This window comes from Scyliorhinus torazame, chromosome 9, assembly GCF_047496885.1.
Source record: "Scyliorhinus torazame isolate Kashiwa2021f chromosome 9, sScyTor2.1, whole genome shotgun sequence".
Lineage (NCBI taxonomy): Eukaryota > Metazoa > Chordata > Chondrichthyes > Carcharhiniformes > Scyliorhinidae > Scyliorhinus > Scyliorhinus torazame.
In genome coordinates this window covers 262,342,459-262,360,468 of record NC_092715.1, presented here as the reverse complement: position 1 = coordinate 262,360,468, position 18,010 = coordinate 262,342,459, and the positions used below count along the sequence as shown (strand labels likewise).

At 50.5% G+C, this 18,010-nt stretch overlaps 1 protein-coding gene across 1 annotated transcript in view; it reads right to left on the bottom strand.

The window, feature by feature from the left end:
* LOC140430102 (atrial natriuretic peptide receptor 1-like) overlaps window positions 1–18,010 on the bottom strand; it is an 80,657-nt gene that overhangs the window by 18,268 nt on the left and 44,379 nt on the right. The window contains exons 12-18 of the mRNA XM_072517619.1: window positions 16,004–16,125; window positions 15,304–15,445; window positions 14,745–14,793; window positions 10,958–11,062; window positions 10,730–10,849; window positions 8,174–8,267; window positions 7,919–8,006 (exon numbers count right to left, since the gene is read on the bottom strand). Of these exons, the coding sequence (XP_072373720.1) occupies window positions 7,919–8,006; window positions 8,174–8,267; window positions 10,730–10,849; window positions 10,958–11,062; window positions 14,745–14,793; window positions 15,304–15,445; window positions 16,004–16,125 (720 nt within the window). The remainder of the gene's footprint in view (window positions 1–7,918; window positions 8,007–8,173; window positions 8,268–10,729; window positions 10,850–10,957; window positions 11,063–14,744; window positions 14,794–15,303; window positions 15,446–16,003; window positions 16,126–18,010) is intronic.

Sequence of the window (18,010 nt, the reverse complement as noted above, 5' to 3'; positions counted from 1 at the left end):
CCAATACCAGGAAATGTTTGTAGCATTCTTCAAATGAATGAAACGTTAAACAGTTTGCCTGTCATCTCAGTGGGATGTCAGAGATCCCATGGCACGATTCAAAGAAAAGCAGTGCAGCTCTCCCTCGGCGTCCCAGCCAAGATTTATCCCTCAACCAACGTCACTAAAACAGACAATCTCATCACCATCTCCTTGCTGTTCATGGGAGGGCTTGCTGTGCACAAATTAGCTGCTGAATTTCCTGCCTTACAACACATCATAAAAAAGTACATTACTGGCGGAATACCACTTTGATTTAAAAAAAAAAGCATTCAGGAGATGTGGGGCTGGATTCTCCGCACCCCGGCACCGAAATCGCGTTCGGCGACGGGGCGGAGAATCCAGTTTCTCGCACAAAATCAGGCCCGGCGGGCGGTTCCGCGATTCTACGCCCCCCAAAAAGCAGTGGGAGCACGCCGCGCCGAGTATCCGAGAATTCCCGATGGTGTGGACCACTCATGGTCCCACCGTCCGTGATACTCGCGTGGCGGCTACAGACTCAGTCCGGGACTGGCTCAGTCGGGGAGGGCCGATCGGAGGGCAGTGGAGGTGGGGGGGCCTCATTTTGGACTGGGGTTGTTTTATGCGGGCGGTCCGGGTCGGGCGAGCGGTCGATCGGGGGCACTATTTCCACGGTCCAGGTCTGTGGTCTGAATGCGCCATGGAGCGTGGCGCGGCCGCTGGAGGCCGTCGCCGTGCACATGCGCGGCCTCTGACCCGGAAGTGCGGGGGGCCGTATCGGCAGCTGGAGCTGCGAGCTCCACGGCAGCTGCCTGCTAGACCCCCGCAGGGCTATGAATCTGTGGCCTTTTGACGCCGGTTTTCCTGGCACAAAAGACCACAGTTTTCACGCCGGCGCGGGGACATAGTCTCAAAAACGGAGAATCCACCCCTTGGGCTTTGCTGGCTATCGGTCAGTATTTATTGCCCATCCCTAATTGCCCTTTGAGAAGGTGGTGGTGAGCTGCCTTCTTGAACCACTGCAGTGCGTGTCTTGTGGGAATACCCACAATGCCGACTTCCTTTAATAAGTAAAAGCGCTTCTATTTTAACCACATTTATTTATAACAAGTGCTGTAAACACACTTTAGCAAACAGCTCATCATTTTACATAGATATGCTGAGCAGCAACATAAACACAACAAGGTGAGAAGCTGTGTGACATGTACAAGGAATCAATTTTCCTTTCATTTGTTGTCAGGCGTTTTTGAAGTACTCCCAAATGACCTGCAATTTCCCCCCCCAAAATACTTTGGATTTGGGAATTGGGAGTATCACTCCAAAATTTGCAGCCTACACCAAATTGGGGGTGCCGTTAATACAGAGGGAACTGCAGCAACATGCAAGGGAGTCATTCATAAAATATCAGAATGGGCATGTCATTGTCAAATGTATGTGGCTAACAGGCGCCTTTTTATACCCTTCACCCTGATGGTGAAGCTCGATTTGGAACATTTACCTTGCTTCCAAACAAGTGCTGAAAATAAAACCTGGTGAACTGTTTGTCATTCACAAAGAGGCGCAATTCCTGTTTAATACATCACCGACATTGTCAGGGTCATTCACTTGCTAAGCAGGAAGAGCCGCTGACAGTGGCAGCAAATATACACGTACAGCTTAGCTCCCCATCGCTCAGATTGAAGACATAGTTCGATAATAGCTTGCTGACACTTTGCTATTCACTTTGCTCGATGTAAGTTGGTTCTTTTAATAGAATGCCTCTCGCCTTACAGCACTCTGGCCTTTTTAGCTAGTACGGTGTGTGGTCAAAACCCTTGAAGTGCACTTTGCAATCTGGGTTGGTGAGGAAGACTGAAGGAGTGTCCAGTTGTCGCTCATTCCAACTATTCCAATGCACTCCAGGCCGGCCTCTCACATTCCCACCCTCTGTAAACTTGAGGTCATTCAAAGACTTTGCTGTCCATTTCCTTACTTGCGCCATTCATCGTTCACTCTTCACCCCCGTGTTTACTGACTTGGTCAAGCAACATCCTTATTCTAAAATTCTCATCCTTGCTTTCAAATCCCTTTGTGCCTTCGCTATCGCGCCCTATCTCACATCGCTCCAACCTCCCATCCCGGCGCGAACTGTGCACCGCGGGATCCGCGCATGCGCAGTGGCGCCGGCACCAACGAGGACATGTGCAGCGGCGCCGGCGCCAACACCGCATGCGCGGTGGCCTCCCTCATCGCGCTGGCCCCGACGCAACATGGTGCGGGAGTTCAGGGACCGGCACGTAAGAAAATAGGCCCGGGGAGCGAGAGGCCGACCCGCTGATCGGTGGGCCCCGATCGCGGGCCAGGCTCCATCGGAGGCCCCCCCCCAGGGTCGGAGCCCCCCTCTCCCCCCCACAGGCCGCCCCCCCGACCCTGTGCGCAGAGTTCCCGCCGGCTGCGACCAGGTGTGGACGGCGCCGCCAGGACTCTGCCTTTTTAGAGCGGCCGCTCGGCCCATTCGGGCTGGAGAATTGGCGGCCCGGCCACGTAGAGCGACCCGCGACTGGCGACGTGCCAAACGCGCCAGCGCCAAGGGCATCGGTTCTCCGCTCTACGGAGAATCGCGTGCCCGCGTCGGGGCAGCGTGACCAGGTCGCGCGGATTCTGCGGCCCGGCCCCGGGCTGGGAGAATCCCGCCCCTGTACTCACCCAATTCCGATCACTCAATTTAATCTTTTAGCCGATTGGTGGCCATGCCTTCCGCTGTCTGGGCCCAAACCTCTGGGATTTCCTTGCTACGCCTCTCTGCTTCCCTCACTTTCCCCGCTCAAGCTGTTTAAAACCCACCCCTTGGACCAAGTTTTCACCATCTTCTCTAATATTGTCATATGTGACTTGGTGTTCTACTTGTTTTATAATGTCCCTGTGAAGTGCCTTGGGCATTTTATTATATACATGTATTTTTCAATTTTTTTCCAATTAAGGGGCAATTTAGCGTGGCCAATCCACCTGCCCTGCACATCTTTGGGTTGTGGGGGCGAAACCCACGCAGACACTGGGAGATGTGCAAACTCCACACGGACAGTGACCCAGAGCTGGGATCGAACCTGGGACCTCGATGCCGTGAGGCAGCAGTGCTAACCACTATGCCACGCTGCTGCCCACTCTATTACATTAAAGGTGTTTTATAAACAAACGTTTTGGTTGTGGTATGATGCACGATCAATGACTACTAAAGCGAGGTTGTAGTCCAACTGAAGGCTTTAATAAGCTAGATGTTTCCGCCAGCAGCTCAGGTACAGAATGAAGGTGCTGGGGCGGCACGGGCTCTTGGAACGCCGCCTTGCAGGGCGGAGCTACCATACAGCTTGACCAATGGGAAACATACAATATCTACCAATGGTGTTCCAGCATTACTAGGTACCATAATACCTCGACACAGACTACCACATTCACCCCCTGTTAAAAAAGAGTCCGGCGGGGGTGGTGGCTTGGTATTACAACATGGTAACGTGGTAGAAGTTATGGTTACGGAGGTACCGTAATACCTCCGTACTGCGTTTTGTCTTATTGTCGTAACTATTTACAATTTCACAATTAACTATATACACTTTAAGATGAAGCAATCAGTTGATTGGGGGCCCTGGTCGTCCTCTGTGATCGTCGAAGCTTCGGTGGTGACGCCGGTGGAGGCTCGGGCGTCTGTGACTCTGGGAGCGTGGCCTCGAACTCTGTGGCAGCTTCAACACCCCTAGACGGCGCTGGTGGGGAAGCCAATTGACCTGGGAAGGGAGCGTCTGCGGGGTGCGTCGGTGGGTGGGGGGGTCTAGACGGGGCCGGCGGAAGAACCGATCCTCCTGGGAAGGGGGCGGCTGTAAGGTGCACCGGTGGGAGGGAGGGTGGGACTGGTGTGGGGATCCAGCGGGCGCCAGGTCTCGAAGGGAGACCGTATCTTGTTGACCGTCGGGGTACGACACGTAGGCGTACTAGGGGTTAGCGTGGAGAAGATGGACCCTCTTGACTAACGGGTCCGACTTGTGCGCCCGCACGTGTTTTCAGAGCAGGATGGGTCCAGGAGCTGCCAGCCAGGTCGGGAGCGAGGTCCCAGAGGAGGACCTCCTGGGGAAGACAAGGAGACGTTCGTGAGGTGTTTGGTTGGTCGTGGTACACAGCAGTGACCGGATGGAGTGGAGGGCATCTGGGAGGACTTCCTGCCAGCGGGAGACTGGAAGATTCGTGGACCATAGGGCCAGTAGGATGATCTTCCAGACCGTTCTGTTCTCCCTCTCTACCTGTCCGTTACCCCGGGGGTTGTAACTGGTCATCCTACTCGAGGCAATGCCCTTGCTGAGCAGGAATTGACGCAGTTCGTCGCTCATAAAGGAGGATCCCCTATCACTATGTATGTAAGCGGGGAACCCGAACAGCGTAAAGATGCTATGGAGGGCCTTGATGACGGTGGTTGTGGTCATGTCGGGGCAGGAGATGGCGAATGGGAACCGGGAGTACTCGTCAATCACGTTCAGGAAGTACGTGTTGCAGTCGGTGGAGGGGAGGGGACCTTTGAAGTCCATACTGAGGCGTTCAAAGGGACGGGAAGCCTTTATCAGGTGCACTTTCTCTGGCCGGTAGAAGTGCGGCTTGCACTCCGTGCTGATTTGGCAATTCCTGGTGGCTATCCTGACCTCCTCGATGGAGTAGGGCAGGTTGCGGGTTTTGATAAAGTGGAAGAAGCGAGTGACTCCCGGGTGGCAGAGGTCCTCGTGGAGGGCTCGGAGGCGGTCCACTTGTGCGTTGGCACATGTGCCGCGGGACAGGGCATCAGAAGGCTCGTTTAGCTTCCTGGGACGATACAAGATCTCGTAGTTATAGGTGGAGAGTTCGATCCTCCACCGCAGGATCTTATTGTTTTTTATCTTGCCCCGCTGTGCATTACCGAACATGAAGGCGACCGACCATTTGTCAGTGAGGAGAGTGAATCTCCTGCCGGCTAGGTAATGCCTCCAATGTCGCACAGCTTCTACTCTGGCCTGGGCCTCCTTTTCGACTGAGGAGTGGCGGATATTGGAAGCATGGAGGGTACGTGAGAAGAAGGGTATGCCCGCTTGGTTGAGGGTGGCCGCCAGAGCTACACCGGACGCGTCGCTTTCGACCTGGAAGCGGAGGGACTCATCGATGGCGTGCATCGTGGCCTTTGCAATGTCTGCTTTGATGCAGCTGAAGGCCTGGCGGGCCTCTATTGACAGGGGAAAACTGTGGATTGGATCAGGGGACGGGCCTTGTCCGCATAGTTGAGGACCCACTGGGCATAGTAAGAGAAAAATCCTAGGCAGCGCTTCAGGGCCTTGGAGCAGTGAGAGAGGGGAAACTCCATAAGGGGGCGCATGCGTTCAGGGTCGGGGACTATAACTCCATTTCGCACTACGTAGCCGAGGATGGCTAGGCTGTCGGTGCTAAACACGCATTTATCCTTGTTATACGTAAGGTTAAGGATCTTTGCGGTCTGGAGGAATTTTCTGAGGTTGGTGTCGTGGTCCTGCTGGTCGTGGCCGCAGATGGTGACATTATCGAGATGTGGGAATGTTGCCCGTAAACCGTACCGGCCAACCATTCGGCCCATCTCACGCTGGATGACCGAAACCCCGTCAGTGACACCGGAGGAAACCCTTAAGAAGTGAGCCGCCCATCTGCCTCGAAGGCAGTGTATTTGCGGTCACTAGTGCGGATGGGGAGCTGGTGGTAGGCGGACTTAAGATCCACCGTGGAGAAGACCTTGTAATGCGTGATCCTGTTTACCAGGTCGGATATGCGGGGGAGAGGGTACGCGTCCAGCTGCGTAAACCTGTTGATGGTCTGACTGTAGTCGCTGACCATCCTATGCTTCTCCCCGGTCTTTACCACCATTACCTGAGCTCTCCAAGGACTGTTGCTAGCTTCAATGACTCCTTCCCTCAGTAGCCGTTGGACCTCTGACCTAATAAAGATTCGATCCTGGTGGCGACGGGTTTGCAATCCGGGGAGAGGTTCGCAAACAGGGAAGGCGGATCGACCTTGAAGGTCGCGAGACTGCAGACAGAGAGAGGGGGTAGAGGGCCGCCGAATTTGAAAGTTAGACTCTGGAGGTTGCACTGGACGTCTAACCCTAGGAGTGTGGCCGCGCAGAGGTGGGGAAGGACATAGAGCCGGTAACTTTTAAACTCCCTTCCCTGGACCGTGAGGTTTGCTACACAAAACCCCTTTATCTCTACTGAGTGGGAACCGGAGGCCAGGGAGATTTTTTGATTAACGGGGTGGACGGGGAGAGAACAGCGCCTTACCATGTCGGGGTGTATGAAGCTCTCCGTGCTCCTAGAGTCTATTAAGCAGGACGTCTCATGCCCGTTGATTAGTACTGTCGTCGTAGCAGTTGAGAGTGTTCGAGGCCGGGACTGGTCCAGGGTCACCGAGGTTAATTGCGGCAGCAGTTGAATGTTCTCTTCGGGCGGTGTGTGGTCAGCCGAGCTGGGGTCCTGGAAGTCCATCCAAGGTGGTGGCGCCCATTGGTCGCACATGGCTGGGGGTGCACAAAATGGCGGCGCCCATCCATCACCCGTGGCGTCCGCGGGACAAGATGGCGGTGCCCGGAGGCCGCACGTGGCCCTGGAGGAGGAAGATGGCGGCACCTGCTGGCCGCACGGGACCGTGGAGAGGATTGTGGTGGCGGACCGCATTCGCCACCGGAGACCGCGGCAACCGCACGGGCCTGGCATACCACCACAAAGTGGTCCTTTTTACCGCATCCCTTGCAGGTGGATGCGTGGGCTGGGCAGCGCTGTCGGGGGTGCTTGGCCTGCACGCAAAAATAGCAGCGGGGCCCCCCGGGGTTCCCAGACTGTCTTGCAGTACAGCTTGTGGGGGGCTGGGCAATGTCTCGGGGTCGGCCGCGGGGGGTTTCCACACTGCCCAGGGGGCTGCCGCGCGGTCGGGAATGTAAGCGCAGGCGTTTCGGGAGGCCACATCCAGGGAACCGGCAAGGGCCTAGGGTGTCTTTCTCCAGCAATCGCTGGCGGATATGGGAGGACAGAATACCTGCAACGAAAGCGTCCCGGATCAAAAGTTCTGTGTGGTCGCTCGCCGAAACTTGCGGGCAGCTGCAGTTTCTCCCCAACACCAGGAGTACACGGTAGAATTCTTCCAGCGATTCCCCAGGGAACTGGGGTTGGTTTAGCACACTGGGCTAAATCGCTGGCTTTGAAAGCAGACCAAGGCAGGCCAGCAGCACGGTTCAATTCCCGTACCAGCCTCCTCAAACAGGCACCGGAATGTGGCGACTAGGGGCTTTTCACAGTAACTTCATTGAAGCCTACTTGTGACAATAAGTGATTTTCATTCATTTCATTTGTCGCCTCGTCGCTAGCAGATGTCGGGCGTAGACCTGGTTTACCGGGCGAATATAATGTCCTTTTAGCAGCTCCATTGCTGCATCAAAGTCGTCCGCATCCTCGATGAGGGTGTAAATTTCTGTGCTCACCCTCGAGTGCAGGACTTGCAATTTCTGTTCTCCTGTGGGTGTGTTTTCGGCCGTTCCGAGATATCCGTTAAAACACGCCAGCCAGTGCTTGAAGATTGCCGCTGAGTTGGCCGCGTGGGGGCTAAGTTGCAGACACTCCGGCTTGATTCGGAGCTCCATCCTTTTAAATCTAGCTCATTAAATTGATGCACAATCAATGACGACTAAAGCGAGGTTGTAGTCCAACTGAAGGCTTTAATAAGCTAGATGCTTCCCCCAGCAGCTCAGGTACAGAAAGAACGCTGCTTGGGTGGCCCGGGCTCTTATACCCCGCCTTGCAGGGCGGAGCTACCATACAGCTTGACCAATGGGAAACATACAATATCTACCAATGGTGTTCCAGCATTACTAGGTACCGTAATATCTCTACACAGACGACCGCATGGTATTTACCTGAAGAATATTGTTGCGCTCGCATAGTTCTGAGCTTGAGTCATGATTCCTTGCCTTAGGTCATCAGCTACTTGTTTGGGTAACATACCTAAAAGAGGGACAAATGTCTTAGCTGCGTGCAAAACCTAAATGGAAACATAGTGAAATCTGTCAGCAATTTTGTGTTTGTTGAAACCACAACGAATAACCATTGTTCTATTAGATTGTTGGAATGCAAGTGGGTTTTGTTGACGGTGTTGCCGTTTTGGGACTCACTGTAAAGCAGGCGGTCCGTTTTCTGTTTCTCGTGAACCAGGTCTTGTGTCCTCTCAGCGACCAAAGTTTCCAGGTGTTTGCTGTACTTCTCCATCTTAACACAGACATCCATCAGTTACCGAACTAACCAGTCATGTGACAGAATCTGGATGAGTCCTAACTTCGTCACATCAGCACAGTCAGGGATAAACATTACCAACCTGAACTTAGGGGCCAGGTGTGCTGACCCCGATTTAGCCACAGGTTTGGACCTAAGGTCATATCATTTTCATTTTTTTCCCCTGCAAACCTACTTGGACCAATTTCCACCAGGTCATTGTCATTTACATATCTGTGAATGGTGCAGGGCCAAGGGGCAAAACTGGGAATAGAACCAGCCAATTACTGCCAAAATCCCTGCCGCTTAACAGATGCCTACTTACTGGCAGAGGCCACACATAATTCCCACTGGAAAACCTGCCCGCTGACAGCCAGAGACTGCGCCCACTTACAGCCAGAGGATCTGCCCACATTCCACTGGAGACTCCGCCCACTTACAGCCAGAGGACCCGCCCACCTCCAGATGGATGCTCCGCCCACTTACTGCCAGGTGGCCTGCCCACATTGCACACACCTTTTTTTTTGGAACCAACTTTAATTTAGAGAGATCCTTCCATCCCTCTGGAAGTCAAGCCGACAAATGAGGAGAGATTATTATTTCTCCAGCGAGCACACAAGTTGGCAAGTCCAATTCCAGTGGTGGAGATGCAGTTTGCTGCTCTTCCACTGAACTTCAGTCACTAGTTGGGGTTTTTAATTGTTTGATGCCTATTTTATTTTATGCTTTGGTGAGGGAGCGTGCCTGTACACACTTACCCAGGGAAAACCAAGTACCTGGCACATTGAATCCAACAGCACAGATGGTGGCCATTCAGCCCATTGCTCTGTGCCAGCTCTGTGAAAGGGCTAAACAATTATCATCTTTTAAAAAAATAATCTTTATTGTCACAAGTGGGCTTACATTAACACTGCAAAGAAGTTACTGTGAAAAGCTCCTAGTCGCCACATTCCGGCTCTTGTTCATTACACAGATCAGGAATTCAGAATGTCCAATTCACCTAACAAGCACGTGTTTCGGGACTTGTGGGAGGAAACCGGAGCACCCGGAGGAAATCCACGCAGACACGGGGAGGACGTGCAGACTCCGCACAGACAGTGACCCAAGCCGGGAATCGAACCTGGGACCTTGGCGCTGTGAAGCCACAGTGCTAACCATTGTGCTGCCGTGCCGCCCATGTTGCACCCAGTTCCACTTTTCAATTATTACTATATTAACATTTTATTTGAATCTGCGGCCAGCGCCCTTTCAGACAATATTTGTTTGTCATGACAGCTTGCTGTTTAAACACATTCCTTCTCCTTTGCCCTTTGGTTGTTCTGCCAATTCCCCGGCATTGATGGGTCCCGTTTCTCTCTATCTACTCTACCTAATTGTGAACACCCCCACTAAATCTCCTCTTAACCTTCCCTGTTCTAATGAGGACAACCCCAGATTCTCCAGTGTCTCCATTCCTCTTGCTGAGATGCAGCTCTTGGTCAATTACCCAAGTTGACGCACAACTACCTCAGGCTCAGGATTCCAACGGGATACCTTGGGGGATCCGTTTGGATTCCGCTGTCTGCCAAGTGGATTGTACCCGAGTGTCATAGTTTCATAGAATTTACAGTGCCGAAGGAGGCCAATCGGCCCATCGAGTCTGCACCGGCCCTTGGAAAGAGCACCCCACTTAAGCCCACCTCTCCACCCTATCCCCGTAACGTAGTAACCCCACCTAACCTTTTTTGGACACTAAGGGGCAACTTAGCACGGCCAATCCACCTAACCTGCGCATCTTTCGGGACTTGTGGGAGGAAACCGGAGCACCCCGGAGGAAACCCACGCAGACACGGGGAGGACGTGCAGACTCCGCACGGACAGTGACCCAAGCCGGGAATCGAACCTGGGACCCTGGCGCTGTGAAGCAACAGTGCTAACCTCTGTGCCACCGTGCCGCCCAGTGTCTGAGGGAGACTGGTGTATATTATAGAATGACAGAACTGAGAGCGGAGCAATTCAGTCCGCCACCTCTGCGCTGGTTCTTTGATGAGAAGCCCTCTTCCACTTTCTGAGAGCCGTTTAGAATGATGGTCCAACATTACACTAGCAAAAAGGCAAGGTAATCAATCACCTGAAATCCATTCCGGAATTCAGGAGAATGTGGAATTCACTCCCGCAGGGGAGTGGTACGGATACATTTTAAAGGGATGTTGGATGAGGATATGAGAGAGAAAGGAATTGGAGGTTAGGGCGAGGTGAAGAGGGGTGGGACGAGGCTCATGTGGAGCATAAATACTAGCATAGACCAGTGGGGCCAAATGGCCTCCTTCTGCGCTGCATATTCTATACAGCTAAAAAAATACTCTATGTGACATTTAACTTTGGATTTTGCAGAAGCTGGGAAGATACTGGCACTTGCACATGCTGTGATTACACTGTTTTAAATAACAGATAGTTAAATTCCAATTTTCCAACAGTACCAGGGTCATCATCATGTCCACAGGGCTGACTTTATTGGGGTTAATTTTATGCAGGTATTTCTTTACTTGTTCAAAGGTGGGTCGATTGGTTGGTATCTTCGCCTGGCATTTCCTAATCAGCTGGGGGCAAAAGGGGAAATATGTTAAAAAAAAGAGGTTTTACTCACAAAGTTATTGATCAATTATTTGCTGGGAAGTTGATTTCTTTGTCTGCGGCAGCTTCCTTACCATGACATATTCGGCGGGGCAAGGACAGGCATTTTCCGATTTCCCACTTATTAATTCTGGTAGAGGTGGGCATCGGCCACACTCGGTAGAATTTCCGTCTTCCTTCTACAGTGCAACATAAGGACACGTGTTCAGTTTTCTCGTTTGATTGAAAGCCGCATCACAATTTTCTCAGTGTCATGGAATCACAGAATCCCTAAAGTGCAGAAGGAGGCCATTCGGCCCATCGAGTCTGCGCCGACCCTCCGAATGAGCACCCCGCCCTGGTCCACTCCGCCCATCCCCACCCCCACCCCACCCTATATCCATAATCTAACCTGCACATCCCTGGACACTGAGAGACAAGTTAGCATGGCCAGTCCACCTAACCTGCACATCTTTGGAATGTGGATGCACCTGGAGGAAACCCAGGCAGACACGGGGAGAACTTACAGGGAAACTCTGCACAGTCAGCTCCCCCCCGCACCCCCAAGGCCAGATTCGAACCTGGCTCCCTGGCACTGTGAGGCAGCAGTGCTCACCACTGTGCTCCCTGTCAGACTGGAGCATTTTCCTGTTTCCCTATCGATGTTGACCATCCACGCGTAAGTCATTTCTCGTCCCTCAAAGTTGCACAAATTTTCCAACTCACTGCCTGAGTCATGCTGTCGCCATCTGGGATGGCCACTTCCAGAATACAAAATGGATGCTCGCAAAGAATGTAGGGAACTGTGGACAATGTTAGGAAAGCAAGCAGGCACAGAGCCTGTATGCATATTGGGACGGCAGCTCCCAGACGAGACTGAAACTGTAGGTCAATTAACATATTGATGGCCCATCTCCGGGAACAAAGGAAAGACACTCAAGCAACCAATACTGTTTCAGACGTCCCGGCGCCAGTTCCCCAAGCCGAAAGCGCAAACAAAGCAAGGCCAGCGGCCACCTAGGACACGCCCAGCCATCAGGGCACCCACCCCTTTATTGGTCAAGATCAATACCAGTGATCGAGAAGCGGCCCAATTAATTGGGGCCAAGTTTAAGGCCCGCCCAAAAGCGCGCGACGCCCCTCCGGGTATAAGAAGAAACCCCCGCGAGAGATTCGCTCTCTTGGACTTGGCTCTCACAGCGGAGAGACCCGTCCACCAGCTGCACCAGAAGCAAGTAAGTCCAAGGTCAACCCTCGCTACCAGACGGACGACCTTAGCTGTTCTCCTGTACACCTTCGAACCCAGCAACCTCAGATCCGAACAACGGCCATTGTTCCTCCGACTGAGTGGGCTCCCGAAGCTAAGTATAGGCGTTAGCATTAGAGATAGTTTAGTTTGTAGTACTGTTGTGCATGAGTAGATCTTACTGTGTGTGTAAATAAATAGTATTGACTTTGAACTAACTAACTGGTGTATTGGCTCTTTGATCAGTATTCGGGTTTGAACCTTGTGGCGGTATCGAGAGATACCTGGCGACTCTAAAGCAAACATAATTAGGATTAAGGAAGGCGACCATATTGACCGCCATATTTAGAACCAGAGAAACAGAGCAACAACGCGTGTCAGACAGCCTGCTGTGATCATATTGATGCTTCTTGCAGCCTCTCGATATTTGTAGAGGTAAAATTGCAGCTTTGAAGCTGTGCCTCAGGAAACAAAAAATGAAGATTCAATAACAAAATCATGACACCTGACGACCTCTAAATAATTTATTGCAGCGGCGCCAGGGAAAGAAACATTTTGAGGGATTTTCTCGAACTCCGCCATCTGCCTAATGGATTGCACCTCGATATCTGCGGGAGAGTTGTGTAAATCATAGAATGGTGGAACACAGATGGAGTCCATTTGACCCATCAGAGCAGTGCTGGTTCTGTGGAGGAGCTTCCCAGTTAGTCCCACCCTCCCCTGCTCGTCCCCCACAGCCCTGAAAATGTTTCTCTTCAAATATTTGTTTCTGTTTTGCTCTGAATATTACTATTGGATCTTACTATTGAATATTGTTATGGGTCTAGACAAAAACTCCAATTTTGGTTAAGATCCCGGACTAGAAACCACCTATTTGCATTTGGTTAAACGTTAAGGAAATGTTACTGCACCACAGGAGTGATAACACTGACCAGTAAACAGCTTTTATATGAAGGCAAACTTTAATTTGAACACAGTATTAAGCACATTAGCAACAAAGAACTAGCTTTACAGTTAACAGGTACAACATCTTAACTTGCTTCCTGAAACCTGCCTCTATGTTCCAATTAAGCAACCCATATATTTAAAATACCACTTATGTATAAAGTTAACAATCAGGTTTTACTTCCTTATCTTGGTGCAGAGACCTTGGAGAGAGAAACCTTTTCTTAGGACTAAGCTGAAAACCTTCTGCTCAGCTTAGAGTCCTGGAAGCAACTCCTTTGTCCAGACACACATGGCCCTCCCCAATGGTTACATCAGTTGCACACAAAGCACACGGCATTCTTTTGTCTTTTGTTACAAAACGAGCCTCGATTTGTTTAACCAGGCTCAAACTGTTACAACATTACACTGGTTCGCTGCAAAAATCACTGCTGACCTAATTTTAATCACAGCTCTAACAGGCATACTCTCTGTAAGTATTTAAACCGAGGTTTCAATAACATTGCTGCAAAAATACAAACTATAAAATGTGTCCAATTCTGGTCACTGCACTACCAGAATGACGTGGAGGCTTTGGCGAGAGTACAGAAAAGGTTTACCAGGATGTTGCCTGGTATGGAGGGTATTAGCTATGAGGAGAGATTGAATAAACTGCGATTGTTCTCCCTAGAGTGACGGAGGCTGAGGGGCGACCTGATAGAAGTTTATAAAATTATGAGAGGTATAGATAGGGTGAACAGTTGGAGGCTTTTTCCCAGGGCGGAAATGACAATTACAAGGGTGCACAAGTTCAAGGTGAGGGGGGGGAAAGGTTCAGTGGAGATGTGCGGGGGAAGTTTTTTACACAGAGGGTGGTGGTGGCCTGGAATGCGCTGCCAGGTGAGGTGGTTGAGGCAGATACATTAGCGACCTTGAAGACTTATCTGGATAGGCACATGAACAGACGGGGTCTAGAAGGATACAGGTGGTTGGTCTAGATGGGACCCGTGATTGGTGCAGGCTTGGAGGGCCGAAGGGCCTGTTCCTGTGCTGTATTGTTCTTTATTCATTATTCTATATAACCATTTCTTATATTCATCACAGTATTGCTGTTGAATTTTGCAACAGAATCTGCTCCCACAACCCTTTCCGAATAACTACAGAAAATGGTCTAAAACTATTCTGCATACGGTGGGGAAAGTGCAGTCTTTCCTCAAGATGGTATTGCTGAAGAGAGACAAGGACAATAGTCCAGTATTGAGGGCGGTACTACATGTGCTTTTCATACTGCAACCAGTAATTGCATTGGGCTAAAAAAGAAAACTGAACGACAACCGAAGATATGGCGAAGTCACGGCAGTTGTAGGAACATGTGGCCTGATTGGGGCAGTTCAGGATGATATCAGGAAGCACTTCTTCACGCAGAGAGTCCTGGACATCTGGAACTCTTGCCCACAGGAAATAAAAAGGACCTGTGGCCAATTAAAAATGTCAAAACTGTGATTAACGGATTTTATCTTTCAGGGCAAGGTTTACGGAACAAAAGCGGGTAGGCGGAGTTAAGCTACAGAGCAGCCATGAGTTAAGTTGAAAGATAGAACAAGCTGGTGGGGCAAAATGGCCTCTTGTTCTTCCTATGTTCAGAACAGGAATATGATTATGGAGCCGGTTATCAAAGGATCGGCCTGGATTCCGTTTTGAATTAAACTTACCGGCACAAGATCGCTTCTGGTTGCAATTTCTAGTAGAATGATGCCATAGCTGTAAGAATCACAAAGTATTTCTTCAATACTCATTTCCAGAAAAGATAGGTGCCGAGACAAAACCTCAGTCTCGGGCATAAAGCTACAAAAATCTCCATTTTACTTCAGTATCACACATGCTTCAATATATTTATTCAAATCTTTTTCCCCTTCCTCCGATGGTACTTCACTGACACGGGTTTGACACAGGAGACTGAGCAAGGTTGGCACTTCTGGTAGGACGTTGGGCTAGATTTCCATGTTGGTTCTCTGGGATTTTAGCTCAGTTCTCCAACATTGTTTTCATGCCCCTTATCCCTCAACCCAACCCTCACATACCCCCATTCCCCCTCACCCCACATCCACCCGAAATATCCCTCATAATCTACCCCCATCACCAATACAGTATTTTTGTGGTGAAATCTCTGGAGTGGGATTTGAACCCACAACTACTTTATTCAGAGGCAAGAGCATTAACCTACTGGGCCACAGTTTAAATGACACTCATTGGTTTTATTCTCCAAGTTACCTGTATACATCTGTCGTAAGGGTGGGGTCAAAATGTGGCATCATCTGGGCCTCAGGAGGTAAGTACACTTGGAGTAACCTCTGATGGTACAGTGTAGGGGGCTCTGCAAAGTCTTCCTTCCTGTAGGTTGGCAAGCAGAAATCTGGTGGGGAACACAGGATGCAAGACACGGATTTAAGACGATTGAAAGGACAACCAGAAAGGGCAATAGAAGCAGATTCAATGGTAACTTTCAAAAGGGAATTGGATAAACATTGAAAAGGAAACATGTTATAGGTCAATGGGGAAGAGCAGTGGCGAGCGGGACTAAACCGGCACAGGTGGTTAGCACTGCTGCCTCACAGCACCAGGGACCCGGGTTCAATTCCGACCTTGGTGACTGTGTGGAGTTTGCACGTTCTCCCCGTGTCTGCTCCGGTTCCCTCCCACAGTCCAAAGATGTGCAGGTTAGGTGGGGTTACTGGGAGAGGGTGAGGGAGTGAGCGTTGGTAGGGTGCTCTTTCAGAGGGTCAACGCAGACCCGATGGACGGAAAGGCCTCTTTCTGCACTGTAGGGATTCTATGATTCTATAATTAATTGGGGGGCTGTTTTAAAGAGCCAGCGATGGGCTGAACGACCTCCTTCTGTGACATACGATTCTATGATGAGAATCTTAGGCCAGCTGGCTGCGTGCTGCCGTTAGACACTGCCATTCCTCACCTGTAAGTTTGCAAACCCAACGGTCATCAATCACTGTATTGGTGGATTTTAACTTGCCGTGGTACATTTTATGCTGGTGAAGGTAAGCCATTCCCCTGGCAATGTCAGTGGCAAAGGAAAATCTGTGGTGAAACCACAAAGGGTTAACCAACATTTAAGCCACACAAGACTGAAATACAATTGTATCATTTGAAATTGGGCCAAGTCGTCAATGTTAAGTTCAATTCAAAGGGTTATCATCGTCATGACAGAGTATCCTTGCCAAAATAACTTTGGTTTCTTAAAAAAAAACGACACAATTTTGAGCTTGATTTTATTGTCAAAGTAATAGTGAAGCTAATGGTGCTCTCTACTTTGATCGACATGGTGGCACAGTAGTTATCACTGCTGTCTCATAGCGCCAGGGACCCGGGTTCGATTCCGGCTCATTGTCTGTATGGAGTTTGCACATTCTCCCCATCTCTACATGGGTTACCTCCGGGTGCTCCGGTTTCCTTCCACAGTCCAAAGATTTTCAGGTTAGGTGGATTGGTCATGAGAAATTGCCCCTTGGTGTCCAAAGATTTGCAGGTTAGGTGAGGTTACGGGGATAGGGTAGGGGAGTGGGATTGGGTAGGGCGCTCTTTCAGGGGGTCGGTGCAGACTCGATGGGCTGAATGGCCTCCTTCTGCACTGTAGGGATTCTATGATTCTATGATCTGAAAATGGTGCAGCAACGTCAGGCAAGGGACAGTTAATCACAGGTAAGCACTGTGGTGATACCAGGTATTGCGTTACCTGAGAGGTGGATGACCATTGGCTAGACCCAGGAGTCTACCATTGGCTGATGTACATAGCTCCGCCCTGAGAGGCGGAGTATAAGAACCGATGCCTTCGCAGCAGCCTTCACTTTCTGTATCGAAGCTGCTGGGGAATAGTTCTAGCAGATTAAAGCCTATTAGTTATGACTCACCCTGTCTTGAGAGTAATTGATTGCGCATCAAGCACGGAGACCTAAATGTTGCTGTCCGAATTGCAACACTCTGCTGTTAGCTTCACAAAAACAGCAGCCTGGACTTTGTGCCTGCTGGGAACGAGCATTTAGATGGCCCAGAAGCAGACGCAAAATGCGCCTCTGGCTGTGATCTGCCCCAGAATGCGATTTCACACTAGCTGGCTAATTGCCAGGCAACCAGCGTCAAACGCACCCTGAGAAAGGCTCAGTGCTGCCGACAGGCGCGGGAAGAAGGTGGGCACTGAGATAAGAGATGGAATGGGCGGGCGCTTCTAATTGGGTGCCCTCAATGTGGACAGCTGCTGCGGAGCTGTCTCTGGGAGCTTCAAATTAAACTACTCTGGGAGCGACAGCCTCCCCTGTGAGTTCAGGTCTCTGGAGTGAGACTTCACCCAAGAACAACCTTTTGGTCCAAGAATCGAAGCAGCTTAATTGATCAATAGAATCATCACAGAATCATACAGTTTATAGTAGGGGCATGTTAACTTGGGACTTCATTTGGAAATGAACTCTGTCCAGCTCCATTACTAGAGAATACATTTTCTCACACCTGTTGATCTTCCAAGGTATTAGTTGGAGGATAACTCGCTTCTAATGAAAGGAACCATCAAACCATGTTATGCACACCTAACAGCAGAACTCGGAAAACCTCAGTCCCCAGACATATTTAAAAAATGTTATTTCTGTCCTGACATTTAATCCCGCTCTAGATCGAGATAGTAGCTAAATGCCCGTCTGGCCAATCAGACTGCCTGCCGACCATAAAAGCAGGTGGGCCGTGTAACACAGGCTATCAATTGGCTCTTTAATGGGCTTAATTGTCGCTTAATTATCTTCTGTCGCGTAAGGCGCACATCCACCAGAGCAACGTAGAATCTGGCAAGGATCTCGTTGTCTGTCTCACCATTGACATGCAGCGAGTTCCATGAATTTGCATTGTTTACATAAACTAAACCCCATCAAAATAAACACCTTGTCCACTCCAGACTAAGTACTGTGTTAATAACCTGTTC